Source organism: Lampetra planeri, chromosome 56 (genome assembly GCF_965212315.1).
Source record: "Lampetra planeri chromosome 56, kcLamPlan1.2.h2, whole genome shotgun sequence".
NCBI classification, from domain to species: Eukaryota; Metazoa; Chordata; class Hyperoartia; order Petromyzontiformes; family Petromyzontidae; genus Lampetra; species Lampetra planeri.
The window spans coordinates 3114816-3142397 of record NC_136162.1 but is presented as its reverse complement, the minus strand read 5'-3'; the positions used below and the strand labels follow the sequence as shown (position 1 = coordinate 3142397).

The 27582-nt window shown below is 51.8% G+C and overlaps 1 protein-coding gene across 1 annotated transcript in view; it reads left to right on the top strand.

Annotated features, from left to right (window-relative positions):
- The window catches only part of LOC144735676 (insulin receptor substrate 1-B-like), a 52483-nt gene extending 33702 nt beyond the window's left edge, over positions 1-18781 (top strand). The window contains exon 3 of the mRNA XM_078618150.1: positions 14736-18781. Within this exon, the coding sequence (XP_078474276.1) occupies positions 14736-14740 (5 nt within the window). The 3' untranslated portion in view covers positions 14741-18781. The remainder of the gene's footprint in view (positions 1-14735) is intronic.
- Positions 18782-27582: the final 8801 nt, after the last annotated feature.

Below are 27582 nucleotides of genomic sequence, written 5' to 3'. Positions count from 1 at the left end.
GGACCATGATGTCGCAGGATCGCGAAGAATGCCCTTGGCTTAGAGAGGCCTTCATCCAACAGTGGATTGAGCACGGCTGGTGGTGATTAAAATGCAAACAGGTGGCTGCTTTTACATATTCCCCCTAGAACAGGGGTCGGCAACCTACGGCTCCGGAGCCGCATGCGGCTCTTTACGGGCTGCTTCTTGACGATATGTACGTATGTACAGTATGTACTCAGATGCATTGCGGCTCTTGAAATACTGAATTTTGTACCGAATTGGAAAGAAATGGCTCTTCTTGTTATTTTGGTTGCCGACCCCTGCCCTAGAAGAAGGAACGTTTCTTGGCCTCCCGCCACCTCTTGGCGCGCACGTTTCGGCGTTTGTCGTTTGCCTCGCCACGCGCTCGTGCTGGTGTTCCTCCTGGTAACGAGGGGGTCGGTGGCGCCGGTGGCGGTGGCGGCGGTGACTGCCGCCACGTGAGTGGGGGAGTCTGGTGCAACCGCCCCTTGAGGGGCGCGGGCAGCGCTCGTCACGGTTTCACAACTTGTTTTTACGTTTTTCGTTCGCGGCAGTTGACTAAAAGAAACCCCCCCCCTCCCCAAACGTAGGGACGGCGGTTATATAACATTGTTGTACAAAACAAGCCGCTCCTGGAACATTTGGAAACGTTTGAGTTGGCCGTTTTTAATTATTTTACTCTTGCGGTAATCCTCGGCAGGTCTATTCGGAGACGCTGTCTCTCCCCTTGTGGCATGGTTACTTTTCCCACGGCGGCCTGCGCGCACCTTATCCCGTGCAACTTTGATGAACCGAGCGATAGCCCGACGGGTTTGGTGTTTATAATTCGTGGATGATTTTAACTTTTTCAGGTTGGACCGTGACCGTTGACCAAATCGCCGTGCATCCACCTGATATTGTCAAACCCTCAGAGGCCTAGCAAGTATTGAGTAACTTGGATGGGAGAATGCCTGTTAGTAACAGGTGACATATGCTGGGGCTGCGAGGTGGCCATGAGGTGGCAGTACAGCAGTGCATCAAATCCATCTGTGCAGAGTTTTGAGTGTTTACTCCCCTGCATGTGTGGGTTTAGTTTCCTCCCACGGTTGGCAACGTACGGTGCGAAAGAAGTTCAAAATACACTCGTGCATACACATGGAATTTAACGACCAAACCATACGCGCAGCACCTTTCTGAAAAATTGTCCCGAGATTATTCTCGTGAATGGGGTTGTGTCGCGACAGACGCTGCGGTTTGCTCATTCTTCACCCAAGCTACCGGATGGCCGTGAGAGCTGAACCGTCCACTCCGTGTAAACAGGCTGGGCGGTTTGGCGCGTACCGCCGCTGCCAGGTCGCGTGGCCACTCAGCATTCACATCATCCCAACGGAAATTTCAACGGAAATGCAGCCCTTCTCAGTGCCCTCCTCTGTCACCCCCCCCCCCCCGCCGCAGTTGTTGTGCCACCACCACCCTCCTCCTCCTGCGTCCCTCCACCACCCACACCCCCATCATAGCGTCCCCACATTAAAGCAAGTGCGTGGGACATTGCACAGCTTTAAAGAAAGCACTTTAAGGCGCCCAGCTGCCCTGGTGGGGCCGGCAGCAGACTGGACGAGCTCGCTCTGAGCCAGCAAACGAGATAGGACGCGTGGCCTCGCGCAGTTTGCTTTGGAGCACTTTCCTGAACTCGCTGAACCCACTTGAGGGTGACAGCTGTATGATTTATGAGCGGCTGGGGCGCACTGTAAGTAGGGCCCGTGCGGAGGAGGAGGCGGAGGCGATACCTTTCCTCGCGAGAAGGAAGAGGGCTTTGTGCTAATGTGGCTGGGCCGAGTGCGGCCCCACATTCCTGCCGCTGTCCCCTCCGTGGCCCGGGCCAACCTCCCCATATTTTTTTTTATTACAGCGGAATACTGCAGCGGTTGGGTTAGGGCTAGGGGGGTGTGTGGGGGGGGGGCTTGACCAGGGGAGGAACAAGTGGTTGCTAAAAATATTTTCTAAATTGCAACCGAGATTTTTGGCTCCAAGGTCTTGGTGACGATGGATGGACCTTTAGTTGTCTCGTCCGCACGTTGCCCCCGTGTGTTTGCGCGTCCCCGGTTTAACCACCACGGGACGTTCCCGACGCGTACGGAGCGGTAGCGGCGGCTACCGACGTCTCCCGACGTTGACCGGGGTTGGGGGGTGGGTTCACGCTCGCCACCTCGCCTTGCGTGGGCAGCTTTGCTCCGACGCCCCCCCCCACCCCGCCGCAAGCGGGCGTGGAGACGGATAAACGCGCGTGTGTTGCGTGCGTGCGTTCCATTCGTCCGCGCGGAATCTCCGCGCCGGCGTGGGCTGCCTCCCCTCCGGCGCCCCTCCTCCTCCTCGATCAGAGCTGACACTTTCGAGGCGGCACAGCGGCACGCCTGGCCCAGATTTGTGTGACGGCTGCACCGAGGGGAGGAACACGCTGCCGCCTTGCGTCGGCGGGCGAATATCGGCGCCGGAGATGATATAAACCGCAGCCGGCCAGCGCCGCCGATGGGGACTCGCGCCGAGCTGTGCCACCACGGCGCGGCGCATTTGCCATTTGTCCCGGCTACGTTCCGTTCCCGAGAACAGCGCTGGTTGCCACTCGACTTTTCATAATTCTCGGTTGTTTTGTTTCTCCCAGGGGGTAGGCTGCCGCCGGTCGATGGATTTGTCACTTGCACGAGAATATCGTGCACATTTTGCTTATTGGGCTCATGAAGGCATCTTCCAAGCATGGCCCGTGCTCGATTGTAGCGCAATGCGGTACATTGTAGAAGGCAGCACGGAGGGAATATTCATGACAGGCTACACGGTGGAGTGGAGTTTGAGAGATCTTCTCTGTCGTGTGTGAGTTTTCTCAACCGAACTCTCTCACGACATGACAAATGAAAATAAATACTTCCCCGAATCAAAATCTTCATTTATCCTGGAGGAAATCTGATGAGCTATGAAGCTCTTTTTCACAGATGCCCACTGGTCACCACATCCCAAGCGGGATTCTGTTGGATGTGAGTTTTTTCAAATTGAAGCGAACGCTCTTCAAAGCAAACATTTAAATTGCCACGTCAAAGCGATTCGTAATTATTTTTTCGGGGGTGGGGGTAGGTGGGTTAGGTTGTGTAAAAATGTGTCATAAACACTCTTACACCCAACAGGCCAATAATGAAAGTGTCGCTTGAATTAAACGTGCCAAATGTATCATTGCTTGAGCAGCACCTCCGCCGTTGTTGTTGGAGAGGAATCTCACAAAATACGCGTTGTTACGATGTTTCGCTAGAGATTGCATCCAGCGTCATCGAATTGTAAACAGCGAGCTCACATGTGAGCAGATGTTAAACCTGAGGAGCTCAGATCCTCTTAACCCGAGGATGGAGGAAAGTTCACGCCACATTTTTAACACGACCTAACCCCCTTAAACAAAATATCGGTCGTGAAAGCCTACGTGTAAAAAAACACAATTGGCCGTGTCGCCGTCGGTTTATCGGCCTCAGTTTCTGAAGCCGGTCAGGACGGTGGGGGCCCGGCTCGCGGTGGCCTTCAGAAGGGCTGTGAAGTGCAATTTAACCCGGGGACGTATCTTGAACCGCACGAGTCACCTTAGGTCGCGTAAGTGTCGCCGTCTCCTTACTCGAGTGTTCCAGGAATGCCACTCAAAATGTCTCGTCATTAGGACAACGTGGAAAAGGTGCAGCGTTTGCGTCGAGTGCTGCTCCCCTCAAGGGACGCCGCCGTCTTCTCCTGCACGAGGCAACGACGCCTCAGCCGCACCACGGCCGCCGTGCGACCTTCGGCGGGGCGGCCGTGAAGCGCCCTTGGCTCCCGACGGGTCCCATCTGTGACCCCGGGACGTTTCGCCGCTTTGAGAATGCCTTATCGGTGGAAGATCTGCCGATTGTTGGCCCCTTGCACCGATCCACCCTCTGGGATGTTCAACTGTGGGAAAAACAGAACCCCTGTGCTGCTGCCGCCACTGCTTGGGATGTGGCAGGTGTGGGCGGTAGTTGTGCGGCGCGTGCCCGGACGCCACGCGGTGTGGGAGCTACGGAGTGCATGCTCTCCCGCTCTGCCATAATGCTTGGCAAGCTCACCGTCTTATTTTTTTGTCGTCACGGTCATCATCTTAATTTATAACGAATAACCAGTAGCAGGCTTTGCTCGCTTTATTATCGCCTTTAGCATCACACTCCGTGAGACGCGGACTCAAACTTTATTCTTACAGCTAGTGGGGCCCCGTTGAGCTACGCAGCGCTGTAAAAAGGACAGCCACAGCCCAGGACGAGTGGCAGTGGTGGCAGTTACAGGACATCGCAAGTAGGAGGGAACGTGCAAATTACTTGGTTCGCTAAACGAACTGTGATGTTCGTGAACAAAGTGGATGTCTTGCAAATGAGATGTTCCATCTCAAGGGATTTCTCGCTAATATTTTTTTAAATATAATATGTGAATGTATATTTTAAAGTGTTTTTTTGCATGAGAGTTAAGCCGTTTTAGAACATGGGAACCGATGAAATGTAAAACATTTATGGTGACCCTTTGAGTAAAACCGCTCAACATTTGAGCGTCGCACATTTTTGGGTCAAGGACGATACCACGGCGCAGGATGCGGTTGGCTACGTATGGTGCGAAAGAAGTTCAGCGTAAATACGGAGAGACTTAAGAGGGAGATGGGGGGGATACGGTGGAGCGAGACGTGGGCACGGTGGATGTGTTCAGAGAAGAGACAGGGAATAGATGCACACGTGACAGAAAATCTGAGCAGCTGACCCCCCCACGCACTGATTAATTATAATATCGATGGGCCAGCGCAGAACTATTAGTCGTACGAATGTATTTACATGGCAGCAGACATCGCGGCTGTCGCGATTTTCACCTGAAGACGATGGCTTGTGTTGCTATCGAAACGTCGTGATTTATTTTGTTTTATTTCTACCTACGTGACTTCCCGAAAGAACCAAAGAGTAAGAGTATAACATTTGATTATCCACTCGTTTCAAGTGTCGTGGTGCCACATAGAGAAATTGTAACCGCTCCGGTTATGCCACCTGGGGTGGTACAAGTGAAGCATCTGATCATGGACTACAATGGCCCTTCGCTTAGAAGAAGGAGGGTATGAGAGTCTTTCGATCACAGGATTATTCACTTGTTCATAAAATACGCGTCAAAATGTTGACTGAAGGGGAGCGGTACCGCAGTGGTTACACGCACTGCACTACGAACCTGGCGAGTCGGGAGTTGATTCCTCACCCCCGGCTAGCGTCGGTGGCAAGTGATGTCTGAACCGCTGCCGGGACTCTCTTCACCAATCCCTCTCTCACCAGCTTCGTGGAGTACGGTCAAAGAACCCTCGCCACTGACACGGCATTCATCCAGCAGTGGATTGGCGACCTTTTATCACGCGATAGCTTCGGCGGGAATAGAGATATCTTGGGTGCTGTGGCATGGCAACCGATTTATCGTCAGAAGGCTGCGAGTTCAAATTCCGATTGGTAGTAAGCTCAATCCATCATCCCTCTGTTGTTGATAAAATCAATAGTGCTTAGTACTCCTGCTGTGACGGACGTCTTTGGTGGTTGGTGGAACGTGGCGTTTGGTTCCTCCCGTAGAGATGTGGGGGAACGCTTCGCAGCAACACTGGCCATTCTGTCGCGCCATGCGGCGTCTGTGCTTTTGCGGCTGAATTGATGGATTTAAGGTGAAATTAAAAGAAAAACGGAATGTGCGCGGGCGTGGGGTGCCTCGGTAGCGAGATGTTATCTCTCTTGTCTGGTATGCAGGAGGTCGTGTGTTCGATCCCGACCCTGACGCCTGCTGTATATTTGGAGTTTGCGTGTTCTCTCTCTTTCCCCGCGATTGTGTAGATTTTTCTCCGGGTCCCCGGGCTTTCCCCCTTCACATTTATAATCAACGTGCGTTTAGAGTATAGGCCCGCTGTACATTTCCACGTGATAAGCCACTTCGTTGGGCTATCATGTGTGATAGCCAGGGCGCTTCTGAAAAAGAGCTATATTGCTCCGTGGGCATTACCTGGTTAAAATAAAAAAGTTTAGTTTAAGCGGCGTTCTGGTACACCATGTGGCCCCGGCACGTCGTGAGATAATCTCACCGTTTCCCCACGAGGGTCCGGTAATGGGTCGTGTCGCAAAGTGCCGTGTTTATTTTCTACGTGAACATTTAGACACGGTAAACATCAAACGGCAAAGCGAGCAAAGCGTTCTCCCGACTCGTCAACATCCCTCTCCCATCGTCGTCTCGTTTACTCACGGGTCCCCCTTGCGACCTTGCTCGAGTCGGGAAACATTACCGCTCATCATCTGTTACACCTTCGATAGTGCCGATTGTTGCTGGCCGTTTGCCGTACTAGTGACGAATTGGACACGTTCTGTTTACGTGACAACCCTTACTAGTTGGCTGTGTCGGCTGGTGGTGGGTTTAACGACACATTTATATTTACGCGATCTCACCCAAAAAAAACCTCTATCATGAACAATGTTCTATTTTTCTAATATGGCTCTCAGGAATGAGATACGTTTTAAAAAAATGTTTTTGAACCTCTACCACCCCACAATATCACCCAAGTTATCACCGAAACGATCAGGCTGGGCGAGTCCCCCCCTAGCTTCTGAAGAGTGGCCGGCGGTAGGCGGACGCCCCCACATAGCCCCCCCTCCCACGCCGCCGCTTCTACCGCGAGCCGTGACCCTGCTTGGCTCGTGGTGGGTTCACGCGAGGCGCGTGTCCCCGTGTCACCCTTTCCTATGCCGGGCGTGGGCGGCGACAAAGCACGCAGCCGCTCTCGCCGGCTGCGAGAGAGAGGAGGAGGGTGCATTTGTGCGCGCGCGCGTGTGCTCTTGTGTGCGTGCGCGTGCGTGCGCGTGTGAGGACAAATAGTTAAAGTGCTCCTTGAAAGATAACTGCCTCTTGAAGATTTTCGTGAGGTGCCTACCCGCCTGACCACCAGAGGTACAAGGCTTGTATTTTTTTTATCCGGGTCAAAGCTGGGCTTGCGCGGAGTAGAAACTGTGATCGCGCATGGATGAGGCTGCTTGATTCGGGGAGCGCGTCGATGGCCGTGTCGGCGGTTTGCGTCCTACGTGGCTGTCGGAGACCATCGCAATCGTGTGTTTGCCAAGTTAATATTTCCAGTTATGAGTTTATGCAAAAACACAGCGTACATATCACATTTGTGGCAGGGAAACTCATTATAGAACATCACAGAGCCCCTTCTAATTTTAGGCAAAAAGGGTCCTGTTGTACACACTCCAGAAGTAGTTTTGTGAAGTTACCTTCTCTTGTTTCCCAACTGACGTTTTGATTGATTTGGGTGCCGGGAATATGTTACGCGTTGACTACAACTGCAAACTTTGGACGCACGTGGTGATAGAATTTCAAATAATGTTCTGCCTTCATCTATTCCTTCATCAAAATACTATACCTATACATTCACCTGTATTCCTGCCCAAAAACCATGGCGTCAAAATGTCGACCCTTAACCTGCATAGGCTCGAGATGCCTTGTAACCCTATTACATCATCACGAAATCGCACGAAGAAGCCCCAGCAAAATGTACGACGGTGGATTGCGCGCTCTCCCTCGTGACGGATTGTGGGAGCAATGTACCCATCTGCAAGGCTGTCCACGAAAACAAACGCCGCTGGAAAAAAAACATCGCTCCAGAAATCCGACAGACAGGCCGACGGGCCGAACACGTGCGCGCAAGTATATCTGCAGCAAAAACAGACCCGTCTATTTATAACTTCGTAATTCTGTTGATTATTATCATCATCATCACTCGTGACATCTGTGTCATGAAGTCACCAACCATGGGATATTCCGAATTCCCGCCTCGCAAGACCCGATACCGGCCCAAGTCATCCCAGGCTCGCTGCCAGAGGTCGCAAACGGGTTTTGATTCCTTACCCGTACCCGTACCCGGCCGCACCAGGGTCGCAAACGAGTACCCGTACCCATACCCGGCCGGGTAGCCGGGTATCGGGTAGGGTACGGGTATCGGATACCCGGTTGCGACCTCTGCTCGTCTCGGAAAGCCCGCGTGGCAAGGCGGCGTTTCCAGCCAGTTCACCGCCCCACCCCTCCATTGGGCGCCCGTCGACCGCACGGACAAAATTCACGCAGCTTGAGCGCCATTGCGCGAAGGAGCCCCGCGACTCACGCGAATCGCGGCCAAGTGGGGTCTGCCGTGTGTTTTTTTTTGTTGACAACCCGGGCCCGATGGGAATCCACAGAACGCCTTGTCAAGCGGCACACTCGCACTTCGGCGGCCGTGGCTTCTTGGGACTTGGCAAGCAGGAGCTCGGCCGGGGGGTGGGGGGGTGGTGGCGGGGAACGTGCGGCGTCTGTTTCGATGTGCGTACGTTAAACTTCTTTTGCAGTGTACGTAGCCAACCCGTGCCGATCGTAGGTGCGGGGGGAAGGACAACGCTGTTTACGTGGTTGTAATTGCGCCCTTTTCTTCTTGCACTAATTCACGAGTTTGACGGTGCGGTCCGTGGCTGGTGGTCGACGCAGCCCTTCAGCCCTCCGGAAGTGATACGATTATTAACGCTCTGTGGCTATTCTATGGGAAGATTCGCCCCTCCGATAGGAATGTGGAATGTCCACCGTTGGGTGAGGACTGTAGACATTAACTTGATGCATGTGAAACGGCGCCCTCGACGTCACGTGGGACGCACTCTAACTCCACCGCGCCGGTCAGTGCCGACTGGTGAACGGAGGTTTCCCAGCACTGATATCTGTCGACCAACTGAAGTCCAGTTAGCCATACCCGAGAGTCAAACTCAAGAGACCAGGTTCACGGTGCAGTGAACGTAACCGCTATGCCACCGCTCCACACCTCTTACAGCTGGCTATGAGTCTACTGCTGCCGAGGTTAGCGCGGTCTGTGCCGCTTGGCTTTGTGACGCGTCGTAGGGTTGCGCCGCGATGCGTTGTCCGGCATGGCGTCCGACGTTTGGCTCCTCGTGCTGAGAGCTTCGTCAGGATTCTGAACAAATTCCCAGGTGGCGGTTCTCTAAATGCGTGGCATTTCTAAAGCTCGGAGGAGGAGGAGGAGGAGGAAGAGTTTGCAGTGCCAGCTGTCACGCATTTGTATTCGGACGGGCTCGCCAGTGAGCAATGGCGCGTCACCGTCACCTAATGTACACAACGCATGTGCGCGCAGACACGTGCATATTTAAACACACTTTGGAGACGGCGCACGAGAGAGAGAGAGAGCCGCGTGTTCGATTAGCGTCTTTACTCAGCAGCCTTGCCACCGGTGAGATCCAGCTGCCACGCCACGTCTGTGACAGCAGATGTTTGCACTACGTACGCAGATATAGAGAGATGGGTGTATACCGTACAGCGTACGCATCGCGTATTTCGAGAACATACGCGGGTCGAAGAGATCTTTTCAAACCGCGACGAAAAGCCGCTGGAAGGGAAGATGGCCGGTGATCCAGAATAGCGATGCGAGTTGAAGCCAATGACTGGGACGCGTCCGAGGGCACGTCCAGAGAAGGAGGCGGAGTGCTGCAATCCTCTGGGAGCGATCTGTTCACGTCGCGTGATGACAGCAGTGGCTTGGGGAGGCCTTCATCCAGCAGTAGATTGACCACGGCTGATGACGGTCACACGTGCTCGCCATCATTAAGGCTGCCACGTAGTCTCTGGTGGTCACTACGCAAAGGCGTCAGCTGCCGATGTCTAACGATTCCCCAGGGATAAAAAAAAAACTGCGAATTGTGAAGCGATGCTTTGATTCGTAATTGTTTTTTTGGGTCAGATCGCCATGTGATTAGAACGCTTCGTCCGCCCTCCGCAACCCGACACGGCCAATCAAAAAAAAAGTAACGCGATGAACCATACGTGCCGATTTAATTACAATTATTCCCTTGAACAATTTGGTACAATTGTTTAACTCGTGTGGATCGCTCTCCTAACACCACACTGGCGGTGGTGCTGAAGCAGTAATTAATTGTCACGTTTGTTCATCACGTGACTACTTTATTAAATGGCTGTGTCGGGTGGAGGAGGGTGGACAAGACACATTTTACTCGCATGGTGATCCGACCCAAAAATCTATTATGAATCGTAACATATTTCGGGAAGGCACGCACACACACACACGCACTTGTTAAATAGATGATTAGTTTTGCCCCATTTTTTACATCTCACGCTTTAACCGCCTCTCATTTGTGTCGTCTTGTCCGTACATTATTTGCATGACGTGTAAAAATCAATACTCGCAACGAACCATTCGACGCACGCGCCGTGAGCGTAGCAATCAATTTGTTACATGCCGAACTAAGAGATGCCTGAATATGGGACGCTACGGACCACAACAAGACCGTGCGGAATGTCCAGTCGGTGCTTTTGATCAGGTGAAAGTTCCGTAGAAACGTTACGGCGGAGGCAAGAGAGGACCTGGGTTCCTTGTTTACAAAGGGGGCGGGGTGTCGTTTACAATTTCTCTGCAAGGATAGTACAATAATTTGCTCATTTAAGCTTTAGATCAGGAGGTCAAACAGGCAATACCATGTGGACCGGCTCCAGTGGCAAGAGGGGATTGCTGGAACACCTCGCCATCCAATATCCGCAGTAATAAAACTGGTTAGACACAAGATAAAAGAGAATCAATTTACAGTGAGAGGGTGGGGGATTGGCATCAAAATACGTCTCTCTCACGCAAAGAGAAATATCTCCCGTTTAGGAGTACAAGCTGCCTGAGCAAGTGCCTTTAGCGGATACCTATTTGGCCCACTCTCGCATGCAAGCATGTGTACCCAAGGTTTAATAGTGTAATCATAATAATCGTCGTCTCCTTTGTTTACCACAGAAAGCCTCGCCGAGTCGCAAGACTCTCCTTGAGCAAGAACCAGCGAGGGATATATGTCCAATCCCATTAATGAGTGGTTTGGCACAAGGGAATGCATTTGATTACCCTGAGGAAATCCACCGCATATGAAGGGGTCGTTACTTAAAAACTCCGCACGGATAGATTCAAAATCCATTGCTGTCCCCTGACAAGTCCTGGCACCTCGTAGCCACCTCGGAATCGAAGAGTACCGCTCCTGGTTTTCCTCGGCAGTCTCCGATCCAAGCGTTAGTCAGGCCGAGCCCTGCTTGTCTCCTGAGATCTGACGTGACCGGGCGCACTCGTGGTTATGTGTCGCAGGCAATGTTCTCACTCTGTGCTCATTTTAGGACGAGTCGATACAGAGGGGAGGCTCATGTCCAGTTGATATACCAAATGCCGCTTAGTGCTTTGCACTGCAGCCAGAAATTGAACACAGGCAGGCGGGGATTATATAGCAGTTGTGTGAGCCACCGTGACCTCGCTGGCTCACAGACACGTGCGCACCCGTGTGAGCTCACACTACAACCCAGAATCTACTAATCTGCGTTAATTTGACTTTAGTTCATTATTAATATTCAGACTTATAAATTTTTGCATGGTAATTCACCACCGCAGCGGTAGTAAATTATGACAATTACTGCAAGCTAATTATGAATACCACGATGTACGTTATCGACCTCTCAGAAAATGGGCAATGAAATAATTTGCATTCTCGTGTTAAACTCGTGGCTGGTTAACCCCATCGCAGAGGTCTTTGGGTTGCGCCTTGCACGGATCGGCACGAAAGCCGACGTTTCGCTGCGCTTGCCCGGAGCTTGAGCTCGCTTCCGGGAGAAGCTCGCGGCACGCGGAGCGAAATGTTGGACGTCCTGCCGAGCAACACCCGACGGCGTACCCAACGCAAGCACTCGGGAGAGCGGGCGATCCGACATGGCATTGCTAGCAGCGGTAGAATCTTAACCCTTTTCCATTCTCATGACGTACGTGCACGTCGCCTCTTTCCCTTCCGATTCCGTGCACCCTCACGCGGCCCACAGTTTGGCGCCGGCTATCGTAGACCGCAGCGGTCAAGTCGCTGCGCTTCTCCACGCTTCTCTGCGGTGAGCGCCGACATCTTTAAAAACGACGGCGCTGCTGCTACGACTCTCTAAATAAAATGAACGCCAAGTCGCTCGCGCGCTCCGACATGCAGCGGTGAACGGGACACCACCCCCCCACCCTGCAACTTGCAGACGTCTCGCAACGGGAAAGGGTTAACGTGCAACCAAATATCCGTTTCTGCTTCAGCTTAGCTAAGTGGAGGTCGCCCTGACGAGGTGGCTACGTGACCGAGGGTCGGCTTTATCTGTGACCCGTCACTGCCAGGCACCTGGGTTCTAATCCCCACCAAAAGCTCTAATGCTTTGTTCTGGGCCAGGTGGCTCGGAGGCTTAAAACTGTGTCAGCCTTATTGACCCAACACCGCTGGGAGCCTGAGTTCGACTCCTGTCTAGAAACATCGGAATACATCCAATTCTCAGTTGAATTCACGGTCGCAACATGATCTCGAATTTGCTGTCACAATAAGAGCAAATGTTTCGTGTAGGATTTTAAACGTAATGCGTAAAAAATCTGATCACTATTTCACAGCAAAGAACAGCCACGTCTAGCAACCCCTGGAGATCATGGGATATGCGATTTCGAAACAAGACATCGGTGCACATGTGGCTTAAAGCAAATAAATAAAAAATATAAATCCACAGGAATATTAAACCGGATGGTTATGCACCGCGCTGGCATGACGGCGCGATTCACGGCATCGTTGAGGGCCACCAGGAGTTGGCGGGGTGCGTTAACACCTGCACGTGTTCCTGTACGCACACACGCACCCACGCGCTCGCACAAACGCTCGCACGCACGCATGATTGACATCCGCAATTGGACGAGTGTCAGCGCGGCGCGACCCGCGGGTAACGACCGCCCCAGACGGGTCCCCCCACCGCCTCACCACGCTCGCTCTCTCTCTGCGCAGCAACCATCGCCTTCAACAAGGCGCGGCAATCCTCGCCAGGGGAGGGAGGTGGCGGGGGGGGGAGGATCGGCTCTCGTTAGGGGGCTGCGGGGGGTGCTGTGGGGGCCGAGCGTGAAAACAAACCCGACGCAGAGGAACAACGTGTCTGTGAAATCCATAATAGAGTTTGTTTTGTGGTGGGTTAGATCGCAATCTAACCCCCCAAAAAACTCTATTATGGATGATATTGGTCGCGAAAGCCTACTACGTGCTAAGCTTCCGTGAAAGTTTTGGCGATTTGTTCGCCAGCTCTGTTGAGAGTTGAGAACCCGTGCACGGCACGAATGTTGTTCTTCGGTTTTTTGTGTTGCCCTTTGTTTGTCTTCTAAGCCATCGGGAAAGGAAAACAACAAAAACGCTACAATTGTGGATATTTGGAACAGCACATCAATAAAAATACCAACTGTTAACAGTGCTGAAAATGCCCCCCTGTTGAAGACGCGCCGAGTCTCGGGACTTGTTTTCTCAGGAGGGTCCCTGCGTTGGGACGTTTGGCCAATAGCATTCGAATGAGTGTTTGGCATGCGTCAAAAAAAATCGATTTCCCAGAGAAAACCCACGCATTCGAAGGGCTACCACTCAACACTCTGCATAGATACGTACTTTGCATCTCAATCCTACAGTACCTGTCATTCCACATCCAAATGCCAGCCGTGGCCAATACCCGCTTTAGCCTCCGCAAACCGACGAGATGGTGCACATTTTAGTTTCGTCCTTGATTTCTCAGGCCACCACCATCGGGGCTTTATCCTCTCACCACTTTACTGCCAAGTCCGCGCCGCTACCTTCCACCGTCTAAACCGGCGGCTGGTCACCGCACTTCCGCCGCTCAAATCCGTCCCCACGCGCTCGGCGCAAGCGATCCTCGCGATCCTAACAGGCCGCGTGGGCGCGTGGGCGCGCCACACACGCGCGCGCGCCTTGTGAAAAATCTCCCAAAATAGCTCGATAATGCCCCCCAAGGTCGCCGCTCTCATTGCGCGCGCCGCTGCCTCGGAGGGAGGATAAACAATTGAACTCGGCCGCTCGTGCGCTCACACGCCCCCCGCCGCCAGCGTCAGAGGGGGGTCCCGGGCCGTGCGGAGCTGTGACGCGCGACGTGCGTAAGCGGTGGCGGTGGGAGGGGAGGGGGACGCTTGCGTAGTCGCGCCGCGTTGCAGAGCGTCGGCGGAGCGGCGGGCGCCGTTGCTGGCGTTGTTGTTGGCGTCGGGTGCAGATTAAGAGAGAGGATTGGACGGGAAGGGGGGGGGGGAGAGAGGACCCTCAGGCGGGCGCGGGGATGGCGCGGTTTATTTATTCGTCTGATTTTCTCGTGATTGTGCCGTTGGAGCGACGTTAAACGCCGTTCGCTGTCCGGCAGCGTGCGGCGCTACGGGGGAAGCGTTGGGCCGGTCTCTCTTGCGCCAACCCCCTGACAGGGACTCGTTTGTGCCACGGCCACGCGCGACGGCACTGCGGAGTGAATCGTCTTCACGAGCCATCGGTGGAAATTCCACGTTCCCTCGGCAGGGTCCAGCCTCTGTAACGGCAAACCTCGTGACGACTTTTAACCAAAAGCGGGGTGATGCAGCCCCGTTAGCTGATCCTCATTTTACTCACCCTGGAGGAACGGCGATAATGACGACGATGTTGACGGGATGGCTGAACTTGCCTTGGTTGTGATCTGTGCTCGTGACTTGTTATCATGTACGTATGTAGAACTTCTTTCGCACTGCACGTTGCCAAAAGTGCTAACCAGGAGGTGCGGGAGGGAAAAAAAAAGCGGCAAACCGCGCCACCACCGCTGGACCGTGGCTAATAACGATGGCTCTGTCGTCTTTTCTCGTGCAGGTTAATGACGCACGGAGCCAGCGAGCGTGGCACCACGATGGCCCGACGGGGGCTCTGGGACCAAGCCACCGGCCACGCCCCCCCATCCACCCATCCACCCCCCGCAGGCGGGAACCCTCAGGACCCACGACTACAGCTGCTGCTCCTGTCCGCATCTCAGGACTTGTCTTACCACGGCCGCCACCGCCACCGCCGCCACCACCGCCGCCACCATCGCCACTATCGAAGCCGAGTTTCACGTGTGGTCCCCACCGCGAAATCCTCAAAACGTCCCCAAAACCATTTCGCCAACAAATAAAACACTGCTCCGCACGATGAGGCGATGCTCGTGGGGGTGAACGGCGTATGTGCTGCGGGGCATTGTGGTAGATACCCACAGTGCCTTGCAAGCATCGTCCCAAGAGTGCACGTTACACGCGGCAGCATGATTCTGTTGTAGATTTTATCTCACGTGCACGCTCGCAACCCTCTTTTTATACATTTTTTTGGCGGAGGGGGTCGGGGGGAGGGGATTTGTTGTTGTGTCAGAATTCAGAGAGTAATTCCATAGATTTAGCTAATTCTTGTTACGTGACGTCAGCTATTCCCGGAGTGCGTGTGCGAGAGCGTTAACGCGAAGTCGCTAGGTCGCAGCCTGCAGACGTTGTCACTAATAATAACAATTAATTGAAATTCATAATAATAACAAATTATTTAAATTAATAAAGCGCCCTTAAACAATCGCGCTAATAAAGTGCCACTGGACCTCACTTTGCTGTCAATCGCAAAACACAGCCACAAGCAACGGATCATTGAGCAGACAAAAGCTAAATTTATAAGCAACTTGAATGGTCACCACCGCCACCTGTTGGAGTAGACTTTCTACAGTGTACACTTTGGATGCACAAAGTCTGGCCCGTGCGGTGAGTGTGGTGTGTAGTGTACGCTGATGGGACTGTGCGTTGGTCTGTAGGGTAATAGGCTGACTGATTTGGCATGGTGGTACAGAACGGATCACTGTTCTGCGTTGGACCGCATGAAGGGTTATTTGTGCGGACCACACGATACGTCGTCGGAGCTGCGTGGCCGTGCAGCGTTGGGACGAAGTAAGGTGCGGGAACCTGGAGGGCAGCGCAACGCAGTTGCATGCCGCACACAAATTCCTGGCGACCCATCTCTTTCTGGATCCTGGCCACGCACAGCGTCACGTGGAAGAACACCAGCTCCGCTCAGACGATAGCGGCCAGATGAGGCGCTGGCCACACACCCCTTGTGCGCCACGCCGGCTTTAATAGCTACTTGCTAATGGTGGCTTAATCGGTACGTACTATAGCATTGCTTCCTTTGGATTGTCAGTCGGAGCGGAGTGGGGGGGGAATCTTCACGAAGGCTGCGTGGGGCGATTGGACGTCGCGGTGTGTCGGGGCTATGTGGTGCACGCACTGCGGTGTGTGCAGTGCGGGCGCGGTGCCGTGACCAGTCTGAGATCACCTGACTCGCTGCTCCTGCAGCTTTGAGCAACGCAGCTGCTCCGTGCACCGTGCTGCACATGCACGTGCCGAGCGGGGTTCAATAACATTTCCAGTGCAGGAGTCTTAAGTTAAAGTAATGATATTCGAGGTGTTTCGGCGATATTTATAAGCGATGCTGCTCCCAACTGGAGTGGCAAGTGGGATTCGAATTATGTTATCTTATTAAGCTGCAGAATTATATATACATGGCTGATTGAATTTGAGGTCAATATCATTGTTAACTGGTGATGATGATTAATAAGATCCCATCCACTAGACACGCGGGGATGCTTACGGACGCTCGGACCAATGGCATTATGTGCTTTGATTGTTTATTATTGATTTTACAACAATTGACACTGAACTATTTAGTTTTTTTTTTATATAAAACAGCTTCTTAGTGCTAGGTTATGTAGCTTTTAAATTAAAACTATTAAGGTCTGTAAACCAGTTTTCTTTTTTCAATTGTATTGTTGAATATGCCAGTATTTATTATTTTAAGTGATAATATATTGTCAACCCGTTTTTATTTATGAACGATTGCTCGTGTAGACGGGACACCCCCGCATATCGGCTTCACCCCGTAGCCAGGGTGGGCGTGCGTGCGGTACATTTGCGGTCAGTCCCAGCAGTTTACAAGCACTGTCGTCTATTTAAACCACGTAGAAGTCCATTGAGATTAAATTGTTATTTTCAAGGGACTAGGTTAATTGTGTCTATATGGCCTTGGGAGGGGAAGACCTTAAAAGCCAGATGGTAGTGGGGAGGTTGTTACTGTAAACAGCAGCAAGAGGCTGGGGGTTTGTAAACGTTGCCACGGCCGTGTGATCGGGCAAGAGGAAGGGAGGGAATGTGGCAAGGTGCATTGGCACCAAACGTGGTACTGGCCATAATGACCTCCTGCCATTGTGGCTTTCTTCTGTTCTCTTATCCTGCGGTCCCGATTTTAATTTTGCGAGCAACTTCACACCCCACCGTTAGCGAGGACTTTGCCGCGTCGTTTCGGCGAGTGGGCGGCATCGCGTCGGGCTCCGTGTGCGAAGTGCCAGTGCGGCGAGTACGTCGACGAGCAAGCAAAAGACGAGTACAATCTGCAACGCATTTCACGCGAGCCGTAGGGCGGCGTGGGTGTGTTCGCCCTTCGTCAGGAGATCGTTTTGTCTGCACCTCACCGCTGGGCTGGACGAGCCAGCCAAGTTCATTGATTCTGCCTTGGTACCAATAACCCACGTGTGGTCTTAAACAGCCTTATTGTCGGATTTCGTTGGAACGATCTAATAAATAAAGAAAAATATATATAGAGAGAGTATAAACAATATATATACTGAATACAAATGTAAAACTAGTAATGACCCACCACACCCCTTCCGTTTAAATTAATATTTTCACCCTAATTGCACCTGCGGTGGCTTACATATATAGAGTAAATTTTATATAGTTGCTATACCAGTACTTGTTTCTAAATGGAAATAGAAATGTGACGTTTTGTGAAAGGGAAGGCATAGAAATTCTGAAACTCCGTGGGTGTGCAGAGTGTATGGACACGTAGCTTGCTAAATTGCTAGAATGTGAACCAACCATCACTTCGACATATCAATGCACATCGACAACGGTAGAGACGCACGTGCGCATCACGGCCATTCGCATACCCCAAAAATAACGCGCACGACCGTGCGACTCATCGCTATATTCGGTACGACGGTCTGCTGTTGCCAGACCTCCAATTCACCGATTGACCCCAGCTGAAAGCATAAAGCCCCCCTCCCCCAGCCACCCCTCTCCTCCGCCTCGACGTGCTGAGCGGTCAGGGTGAGGCCACGAACCAAGCCACCTTGGCTTCGCGAAGGGCCAGGGTGGACTCAACACGAGTTTGGGTGAATCCACCAAGACGTGTCACGGGGGGGGGGCTTTCTGCGGCTGTTGCTGGCCACGTTACTGAACGTGGAGATTTCGGTGCAGAATGTTGGGAAGTCCTGGCCAAGGCCGCACCACAGGGAAAGGGGTGGGAAGGAGTTGTCCCGTTGGCTGTAGAATACTGTACAACACTTCTTTTTAGTAAACAGCTGCTGTACCAATCCGTTTCCTGAATACGGTATTTGTAAAACTAACTTATTGCTGAGAGAGTCAATGTATAATGAATTATATAGAGTCCGTATTTTTTATGTACATAGATGTGGTTTCCAGGAGTTGGGAACGGGTTGGGGAGGGGGGGGATTATTTTATTTAAGGCATTTATTGAGCAGAAACTTTCTTGGACACTGAAAATTATAATGTTGCAACGTTTCCTACTGCTGCAGAAATAGAGTTTAAAATATTATAATGATGTCGAAGTATATTTAATTAAACTATTAGCACTGACAGGCTGAATGATGTAATTTAACAGCGCGTGCCTGTGTGTCTTCCTGTATATATATTGTAAGTAGCATAAGCTTGATTGATCTGCAGGTTGACTGCGGTGGATCGTACGTTCTGTTCGCTGGTGAGTTTTGGGCTAAAGTATGTACAGTCAAGAACTAGGCATGTTATCAAACAATAAAACGCATTTCCAATGCAATACATCCGTCTGTGGATATCTTTGTTTCCGCGACCAATATCCATAATCGAGGGTTTTTTGGGTTAGATCGCGCAAATATATTGAATGTCTTTAAACCCGCCACCACCCGACACAGCCAACTCGTAAGGCTTGTCACGTAAACAGAACAGCCAGATTTGGCTGTCGCCTGATGAAGCTACTTGTAATTACTGGCGAAACGTCGTACTCAGATTGTAACTGTTGTGGCTTGGCTCTCCAACACACCGGTGTGCTGTACAAGTGACGAATTGGCCACGTTCTGTTTACGTGACAACCCTTACTAGTTGGCTGTATCGGGTGGTGGTGGGTTTAACGACACATTTAAATATTTCTGCGATATAACCCCAAAAAACCTGTATTATGGACCTTTGTTTCTGTACCGGGTACAGCTCCATGAGGACGGCCACCGAAGAGATGGAGCGATGAAAGCTGCTCGTGCGCAGGTGCTGCGTGGATTATTACTTTGCAGACGGCTGTGGCTTGTAGAGGCCTCCATCCAGCAGTGGATTGACCGTGGATGATGATGATGGAGACAGCTTAAAGAACTCGCCACCAAATCTATTGCAATCAACTATTTCCTGCGGAGGGAGCTGGTAGGAACGTTGGGTTGCTCGGTCAATGGCCAGGGTCAACGGCGGCGTGGTGTATTCCGCAAATATGCCCGACTGCGAGGGCGGGGACAAGCCGGCGTGAGTAGGTTAAACGTTGAGTTTTATAAGGGCACCACGGGCTGACCAGCCCCTCCCCACCTAGCCCCTCCCCACCCCTCCCCACCCAGCCCCTCCCTGCACGACGGACGGACGAACACAATAATCCCCTGTGGGCTGGTGTAACCAGAGGTTCCTACCAGTATTATTGGTTTGACGTAGCTCATCATTTATGCAGGATGTGATCGCAGCAACGCTCCGATACTGGGACTCCTCTACTTAGAGGTCTGTTCGTAAGTCGTTTTCTTCGTAAGTCCAACTTTACTCCCGTCGTTTCCACACGTGCTGTACGACGTGCACACTAAACCCAGTGAATGGCTTTAAGAGTTGCATAATCTCCTGTAGATGTAGATGCCGCCGGTTCTTCACGTTCTGCAGATGTCGATGCCAGCACCGCCAACGTTGAAGCCGCGGTGAAGTGTCGGAGACGGTGCCGCGAACCCATCGACCGAGACACACACACACGACGCCCTCGGCCACAACATCACCTCTCTGCCCGTCACTCTGAACGCAGCGCAGCGATGCCTCAGAAGAACAAGAATACAAATGACGTTCCAATTAGAGGCAGTGGCGGACACCTCGTCGCGCTGCCGGGAAATGCGCAGCACAAGCCCGCAGTTGACTCTTACCGGGCAGCGGTGACTAATGTCGGCTGATGTGGACCTCACCGTATCAATCATCGCCTCCCCCCCCCCCAGCGCAGGACTCGGGGGGGGGGGGGGCACGCGCGCTGCTTCCCGGAAACGATGACGCGTCGGGAGGCAGCGAGCGTCACCGGCATCGTGAGGGGTGCTGCCCGCTGTCGGCACGCGTCCGTGGCCCCCGGTGTAGTTCCCGGCGCTGTGACACGTGGCCGTTGGTCGGGTGGATGGGAGAGGACGGTGACGACTGCGAGATGGGGATATCGCTGGGATGCAGTGTTTGTGGTATGTCATATTTGTAGTATTTGTAATATTTGTAGTATTTGGAATAATCTCGACAGACCTGTTCTTCACCTGAGGACGGCTGCTTGCGTTGTGGCCGAAACGTCGTGAGAATTATTTTATTATGTTTTATTTTTATTACTTTATTATTTCCCTTCTACGTGACTTTACCGAAAGAACCAAGAAGATGAAAACGATATGACTCGCAGATGTGCCACTTGAGCTTCCCACTGTGCCAACTCGCTGTGATTTAGCTGCCCGGCGCTCCGCTCGTTGTTGTTAATTGACACGTACAAAGACAAAGAACCCCCCCCCCCCCGTATAGCCTGAACAGACTGTAGGGGCAAGTGCTGTTTGCGAGCACCTATAAAGGCCGGCACGGCACACGAGGGGGTGGGTAGCCAGCACCACGCACGACCACCTTTGTCTCCCCAGTGGCGATGTTTACATATCGCACCAGGTACTCATTTGAAGCTGAGTCGACCTAGGGGAGGCCCATGACCGCTTCAGATAATCGTCACCGGTGTTGGCCGTGTAGCGGGAATCGAACTCGGGTCGCCGGGTTCGTAGCGCAGCGTAGCGCTGACCACTACACTACCGCTCCCCACTAACACACACACGGACACGCACACACTAACAAACTCACACGTGCACACACAAAGGGAAAGGCCCAGGGTAAGCCTCACGGTGTCAGTGCACGTGCACTGTTAGGTGGCTGGGCCAGCACCACGCGCCCACTGCCTCACCATTACAATTCGTGCCCATCTGAGGCCGATTGATCTGCTCTTTGCATCCTGGAAGCTGATATGTGTATAATGCATATTGCTGCTTGTTATAAATCCAGGATTTATTTGCACACAGATATTTGGCGAGTGAATGAAAGGGTCCCTGCAACCTGCGATAGTTTTTTTTATTGAAAGGATTTGAGCGACGAGCTTGTCCGGCCAAATGATGCTGTTCGCTGTTGGACAGCGGTCGTGAATTACGCAACTTGCCACGGCTGTTCGCATCCCCTGGTGTACTGGAGGGGAAATCGAGTCCCCAACGCAGCTGGCCAATGCGGTGAGCGTGCATGTCCCAACGTTCCGAGGCAGGGCGAGGAGTGAACGCAGCCCGAGTCGGTTGACGTTCACGAAATGTTCTCTGACACCGTCCAGGTTGAGATGGTTTGTTGGGCCCCACGGGGAGTGCGACGGCGCGGGGCGCGTCCTCGACGAGTGGACGGTCAGATATGCGCAGGGGAACGCGCGTGCACATTCTCGCTGTGTGTGCGCGCGGCGAGTCCATGTGAAGTAATTTAAACTATTGAAAAAAAAACGTGTTTTACTTTACCAGATAAGGCCCACTGAGATACAACAGCTCTTTTTCAGTTGCACAAATGAAAGCTCAGCGAAGTTGCTCATCCACGTGGAAATGCACAGCAGCCAAATACTCTTCAACGCGTGATGCTGATTCTAAATGTGGGGAGAGAGACACGCAAACTCCAAATATACAGCAGCAGGCGTCAGGGTCGGGATCAAACCCACGGCCTTCTGGAAACCGGGCGAAGTAGTTAACATCTCCTAGCCGCCGTGATGATGATGATGATGAGAGACACCGCAAACTCCAAATATACAGCAGCAGCAGGCGTCAGGGTCGGGATCAAACCCACGACCTCCTGTATACCAGGCGAGGTTGTTAACATATCCTAGCCACCGTGAGGATGATGATGATGATGAGAGAGACACCGCAAACTCCAAATATACAGCAGCAGCAGGCCTCAGGGTCTGGATCGAACCCACGACCTCCTGTATACCAGGCGAGGTGGTTAACATCTCCTAGCCACCGTGATGATGATGAGAGAGAGACACCGCAAAATCCAAATATACAGCAGCAGGCGTCAGGGTCGGGATCGAACCCACAGCCTCCTGTATACCGGGCGAGGTAGTTAACATCTCCTAGCCACCGTGATGATGATGAGAGAGAGACACGGCAAAATCCAAATATACAGCAGCAGGCGTCAGGGTCGGGATCGAACCCACGACCTCATGTACACCAGGCGAGGTAGTTAACATCTCCTAGCCACCGTGGCTTGGGTGCACACACAGGGGCCCCACAATCCACCGCTGCGCGAGATGCCCCCCCCCCTGCCACAATGCCGCGTTGCCAAATCGCGAAATAATCGAGGGGGCCAAAGGCGCGGAACTTGAATTGGTGTCCAGATACCAAACCACGAATGATAGAACTTCACGAAAGAAACGTCCACGAAGGAAGAGGTTTTAACGGTATATGCTCACAAATATAAACTCGTGAATAAACGCATTTCGCCAAAAAAAAATCCGCGAATGATAATATTATCACGGGGGGAGCTATTGCCCCCTTGCTCGTATAGGGCCTTTTCAGGGGGGGGGTGCGAGTTGCATTTGTGGGGGGCTTGGTAGTGGGGGGGGGGGGGTACCCTGAAGAAGAACCATATATTGTCGATGTTATTTTGTTTCTGGTGGTTCGTGGTGCAGAGAGCTCACGAAGCGCATAGACCCCGTGTGAGACACTGGAGGGAGGGGTGGGTCACGCCACGTGTTCTACACGTGGCGTTAAATATTCTTAAACGGGCGATTTGGGCGTCTGCGCATGCACTGCCGTTTCTCACGCCCGGTGTCCCCACCAGCAGACAAATACAAAGATCCCCCGTGTAGCCTTAACAGGCTGTTGGGGCAAGTGCTGTTAGTGAACACCTATGAAGACCGCGACTGTGGCACACGAGGAGATAGGTGGACAGCACCACGCCCGACCACCTTTGTCTCCCCAGTGGCGACGTTTACAAACCGCACCAGGTATTAATTGGAGGCTGAGTCGATCTAGAGGACACCCAGGACAGGTTCAGATAATCGTCACCGGTGTTGGCCGTGAGCGGGAATCGAACCCGCGTCGCCGGGTTCGTAGCGCAGCGTAGCGCTAACCGCTACACCACCGCTCCCCACCACACACACACACAGACACCCACACACACACATGCACGGGCACGCGCACACTAACCTACTCCGTGTGCTGCCCCACAAGCAACCCCCTGTTTCATATTCCTCGGACTGAATGTTCGTTCGCAGGCACCGGCAACCCGTGCAGGTAGTCGAAGCGAAAATGTTACGTCTCGCACGAAGTGCTGCTGACAGAAGTGACGGTTAAGGGGCCGTCCATAAATGACGTCACGCGATTTTGGACGATTTTTGCTCCCCCCCTTCTCGTCACACGGCGTCACAAAAAGTCAGACCCCCCTCAAATATGACATCACAAAGCTCTGCCCCCCCCCCCCCAAAACCATAAAACATGCTTCAAATCGCTTTAGCCTATTGTCATTGTAGGGCGTATTTAATGCGGCGCTGCACTCTAATGTTGTAGGAGAAAACATGTATTAAAAAGTCTATTTAATCAAGTAGAACGTGTTGTCTATATTTATTTAAAGTTGCGCATATTGATGTGACGTCACATTTCTCAACCCCCCCCCCTCGTCACACATCGTCACAAATGTCTGCCCCCCCCCCACCCCAGGTGCGTGACGTCATTTATGGACGGCCCCTAAATGCCATTTAAAAGTGTTTTGTTTTCCGAGGCGGACCCCCTCGCATTGTGTGGTTCTTTCGGTAAAGTCACGTAGATAGCAAACAAAAATAAATCGATTAAAAATATCACGACGTTTCGATCGCAACACCAGCGGCCGTCGTCAGGAAACAGGGAGGGTTTAGCCTCTGCAGGCAAGCCGTTTACAAATGTCTCGCCCGAATTGTTTCCGGCCGCCACGACCGCGTTGTGCCTCGTGGCGATTATCGGGCGCGCGGAACATTGCGGTGTACAGTCGCGGGGTAATCCCCCCCGCGCCGTTGTTCAGGAACACGGCGCATTAAACATTCAGCTGACCGTGGACGAGTCGGCAAGAGGCAAGGCGATCTTCTTGGTTCTTTCGGTAAAGTCACGTAGAATGGAGATAATAAAATAATAAAACATAATAAAATAATACAATTCTCACTGTGTTTTATTTTTATTATTTTATCTCCCTTCTACGTGACTTTACCGAAAGAACCAAGAAGATGAATCCCTGCAGTCACGAAAGCTTTACATCGAAATGCAAGGCGATCTCACGCTGCTCCAATGAGCACAGGAGGGGGTGGCGGGGGGGGGGGGTGGTGTATGCGCGTCGAACTTCTGCCGCACCGTACGTAGAGGTCAACGACTGAAGACTTTTCACCAGAAGGTGGGGGTGACGCAGGCCCGGGTTAGCTTGGAACTCACTTTTTACTCACCCCGGAGGAACCGTGAGGATGCTGGGATGGATGAATTACACTTAGTTGTGATCTGAGCTCGCGACTTGCATCATTGTATGCATGTGGAACTTCTTTCGCACGGTGCGTAAAGCCATCCGTGCTAATTGGGAGGTTGCGGTGGTCATCTACCGTGCTGGTGTGGTGAAAGTTCCACATTGCTGTTATGGGGGAAAGGCAATTCGCAGGGCAACCACTGCTGACTGCCCCGTAAAGTGGTACTTATTTTTATCAACCCAACAGATGGATGATGATGGTTTTCAGTTTCAGTTTAATTTATTTGGAAATGAAAACTGAAAAAAATTATGATGGTGAGCTAAGTCAAGCTCCACCTCCCCCCTTGTCAGGATTTGAACTCGCAACCTTCCGGTTGAGAGCCGCCTACTCTCCTACAGAGCACCGCCATCATCAGTTGTTCAAGTCCATCGGGCACCCAAGTATCGTGACTATAAGATGTTACAGAAAGTTAGAGTCTCCCAAAAATCTCCTCCCAGCTATCAGTAAACTTCTACAATGTTGGTATCACACTTGCGCGTGCACAGCGACGGGATATATTAACATGCAGCCACAACTTTTGCTTTGCAATCCAATGAGGAGTGTCTCATAAACATGGTGGATAAGTGGCCACCCAATAATGGTGCCCCCCCAACCCACCTGTGAGTTCCTCGATCTTTCACTTCGGGAATCAATATGCACAAATGTGTGTTGCTCTATTAGCGGCAAGCGTTGACTTATTTCATTTTGTTTGTGGTCTCCACTTTTTAAATGCCAATTTTAGAATGTGAATCGACAGTTGTTTGTGCCCCTTCGGGTTCTCTCACTCGATTGGATGATAACAAAACCACGCGGCATCTTAGCGGAGCTCGAGAAGTTTCCATTTTAGTTTTCTACTCCCTCGCTCGCTCGTTCCGTCGACTTCCTCCTCTTTGAGTTGACGGGAGAGTCGAGCCCACTGAGGGCTTACGCCTGGTGGAGGGAGGGAGGGTGGTTCAAAGGTCAGACCTTTGAGCCACCACCATTGAGATCAACATTTCACATCTGGCTTTCGGCCACCAACCCGCAAACATTTGGCACGTGCGAGGAAGTTCAAGCCACCTGGGCAATCCCCTTCCCCCAAAATTGATACAATTGTACACACACACCAGATGTTTTTCAGAGATAGGTCAGCAACCTATTTTCTGCACTGCTGTATCCAGACAACCTCATAGTGCTGTGCACGAAAGATTGTAGATGATGTTCCTATACACCAACTCCACCTCTGTAGCACAAGAACAGCAACTTGACAGGACAAACAGTGCATTCCCAACGAGCTCTCTCACTCTCCCTCTCCTGGTTTAAATTAAGTTTACCAATTACGCTATCAGGGCAGCATGACTTTTATGCGACTCCCGTTATGTCAAGATGTGGTGGCGAACGAAACAAACAATTCCATCATTGTTTTAATGAGCACCAAGGCTACACGAATAGAAGACTCGACTTGCGAGGCGCAAGTCGACGGGCGCGTGTGCTGTGTGGTAGAATTTAATGGCAGGAAGGGGAAACTCGACAAATAAACGATTCTTGTGCCGAGACTGCGGCCAGGGGCTCATTGAGGAAGGTAAGACAATTTCCTGCTTCCGTGCCTTGCCGTATTCAGGAAATCCTGGCAAACAATGACCACATCGCTCAGGCCGAATTATTGCGGTTGTATTTGTTGAATATTTTTTTTTATAGGTTCCACTTGTCCGCCTGCCACGGGGCCACCGCTGTTCGCCGCGACGATTACTTTGCAGCCAGTTGGCGATCCACTGCTGGATGAAGGCCACCCCCCCCCCCCAGTACCGGAGTTAAGCCGTGTGCATTCTTCGACTATACTTCACCGCGAGCCAGTCGGCGTGGGTTTGAGTCGAAATGGGAGGATTTGGGTGAGAATCTCCAGGCCTGGCTGAGAACTTGCCGCTGTGACCCGAGCCATCGCCTATTATGATGTATCCCTCCACGCAGTCTCGCCTCTAGCAACTAAAGGGTTTCAGTTTAGAGCCGCCAGGGTCAACATTTGCCCAGTGGGAGGTCGCGCACTCTCTTCATCATCTGGAACTTTCCACCACCACCCGTCTGTGCTGTCAACTACCTGCCCGTGTTTAGTTCCAGGCTCAAGCGTCAAGGGGTTTCTTCTTCCCTTTGCTGATGACGGACGGACTGCCCATTTCAAAATTATAAAATAAATGTAACCCAGTTTCTGTCGAGGCCATAATTCATTGCACTGTAATTCAGGAGGGATTACAATGTTAAGAAATATTTGTTTAATTAATAATAATCTTTATTTTAAAAAGCACCTTCAATTAAAATATCTCAAAGCACTATACATTAAAACTAGATCATTTTAGATACGATACAATCGAAAGCCAGTAACAGCTGCTAATAATAGTAATAACTACACTTGAGATTTCAGTTGAAGAACTACTAGAAAAGCCAATACTAATTACATTCGGCAGCATAGGGGACGTTTCACGTGTACGTTGAACTTCTTTCGCGCCGTACGTATCCAACCGTGCTAATCGGATGTAGTGGGAATGGGGAGGGGGGGTAACGGCTGGGTTGTCGGTCTCCAGGATGAGTAAAGAATGAAATTAAAATTAATAAAAAATTAAATAAAAATCACGACGTTTCGGAGGCAACACATCAGCAAATCTGGCTGTGACAGTCCCACCTGATGACAGTGACTTGTGTTGCCTCCGAAACGTCGCGATTTTTATTTTATTTTTATTAATTTAAATTTCATTTTTTACCTACGTGACTTTACCGAAAGAACTAAGAGTTTAACTCCAGGATGAGGTTTGTGATTTCAGACGGATCCCACGCGGAAGAATCCCGGGCACCGTGC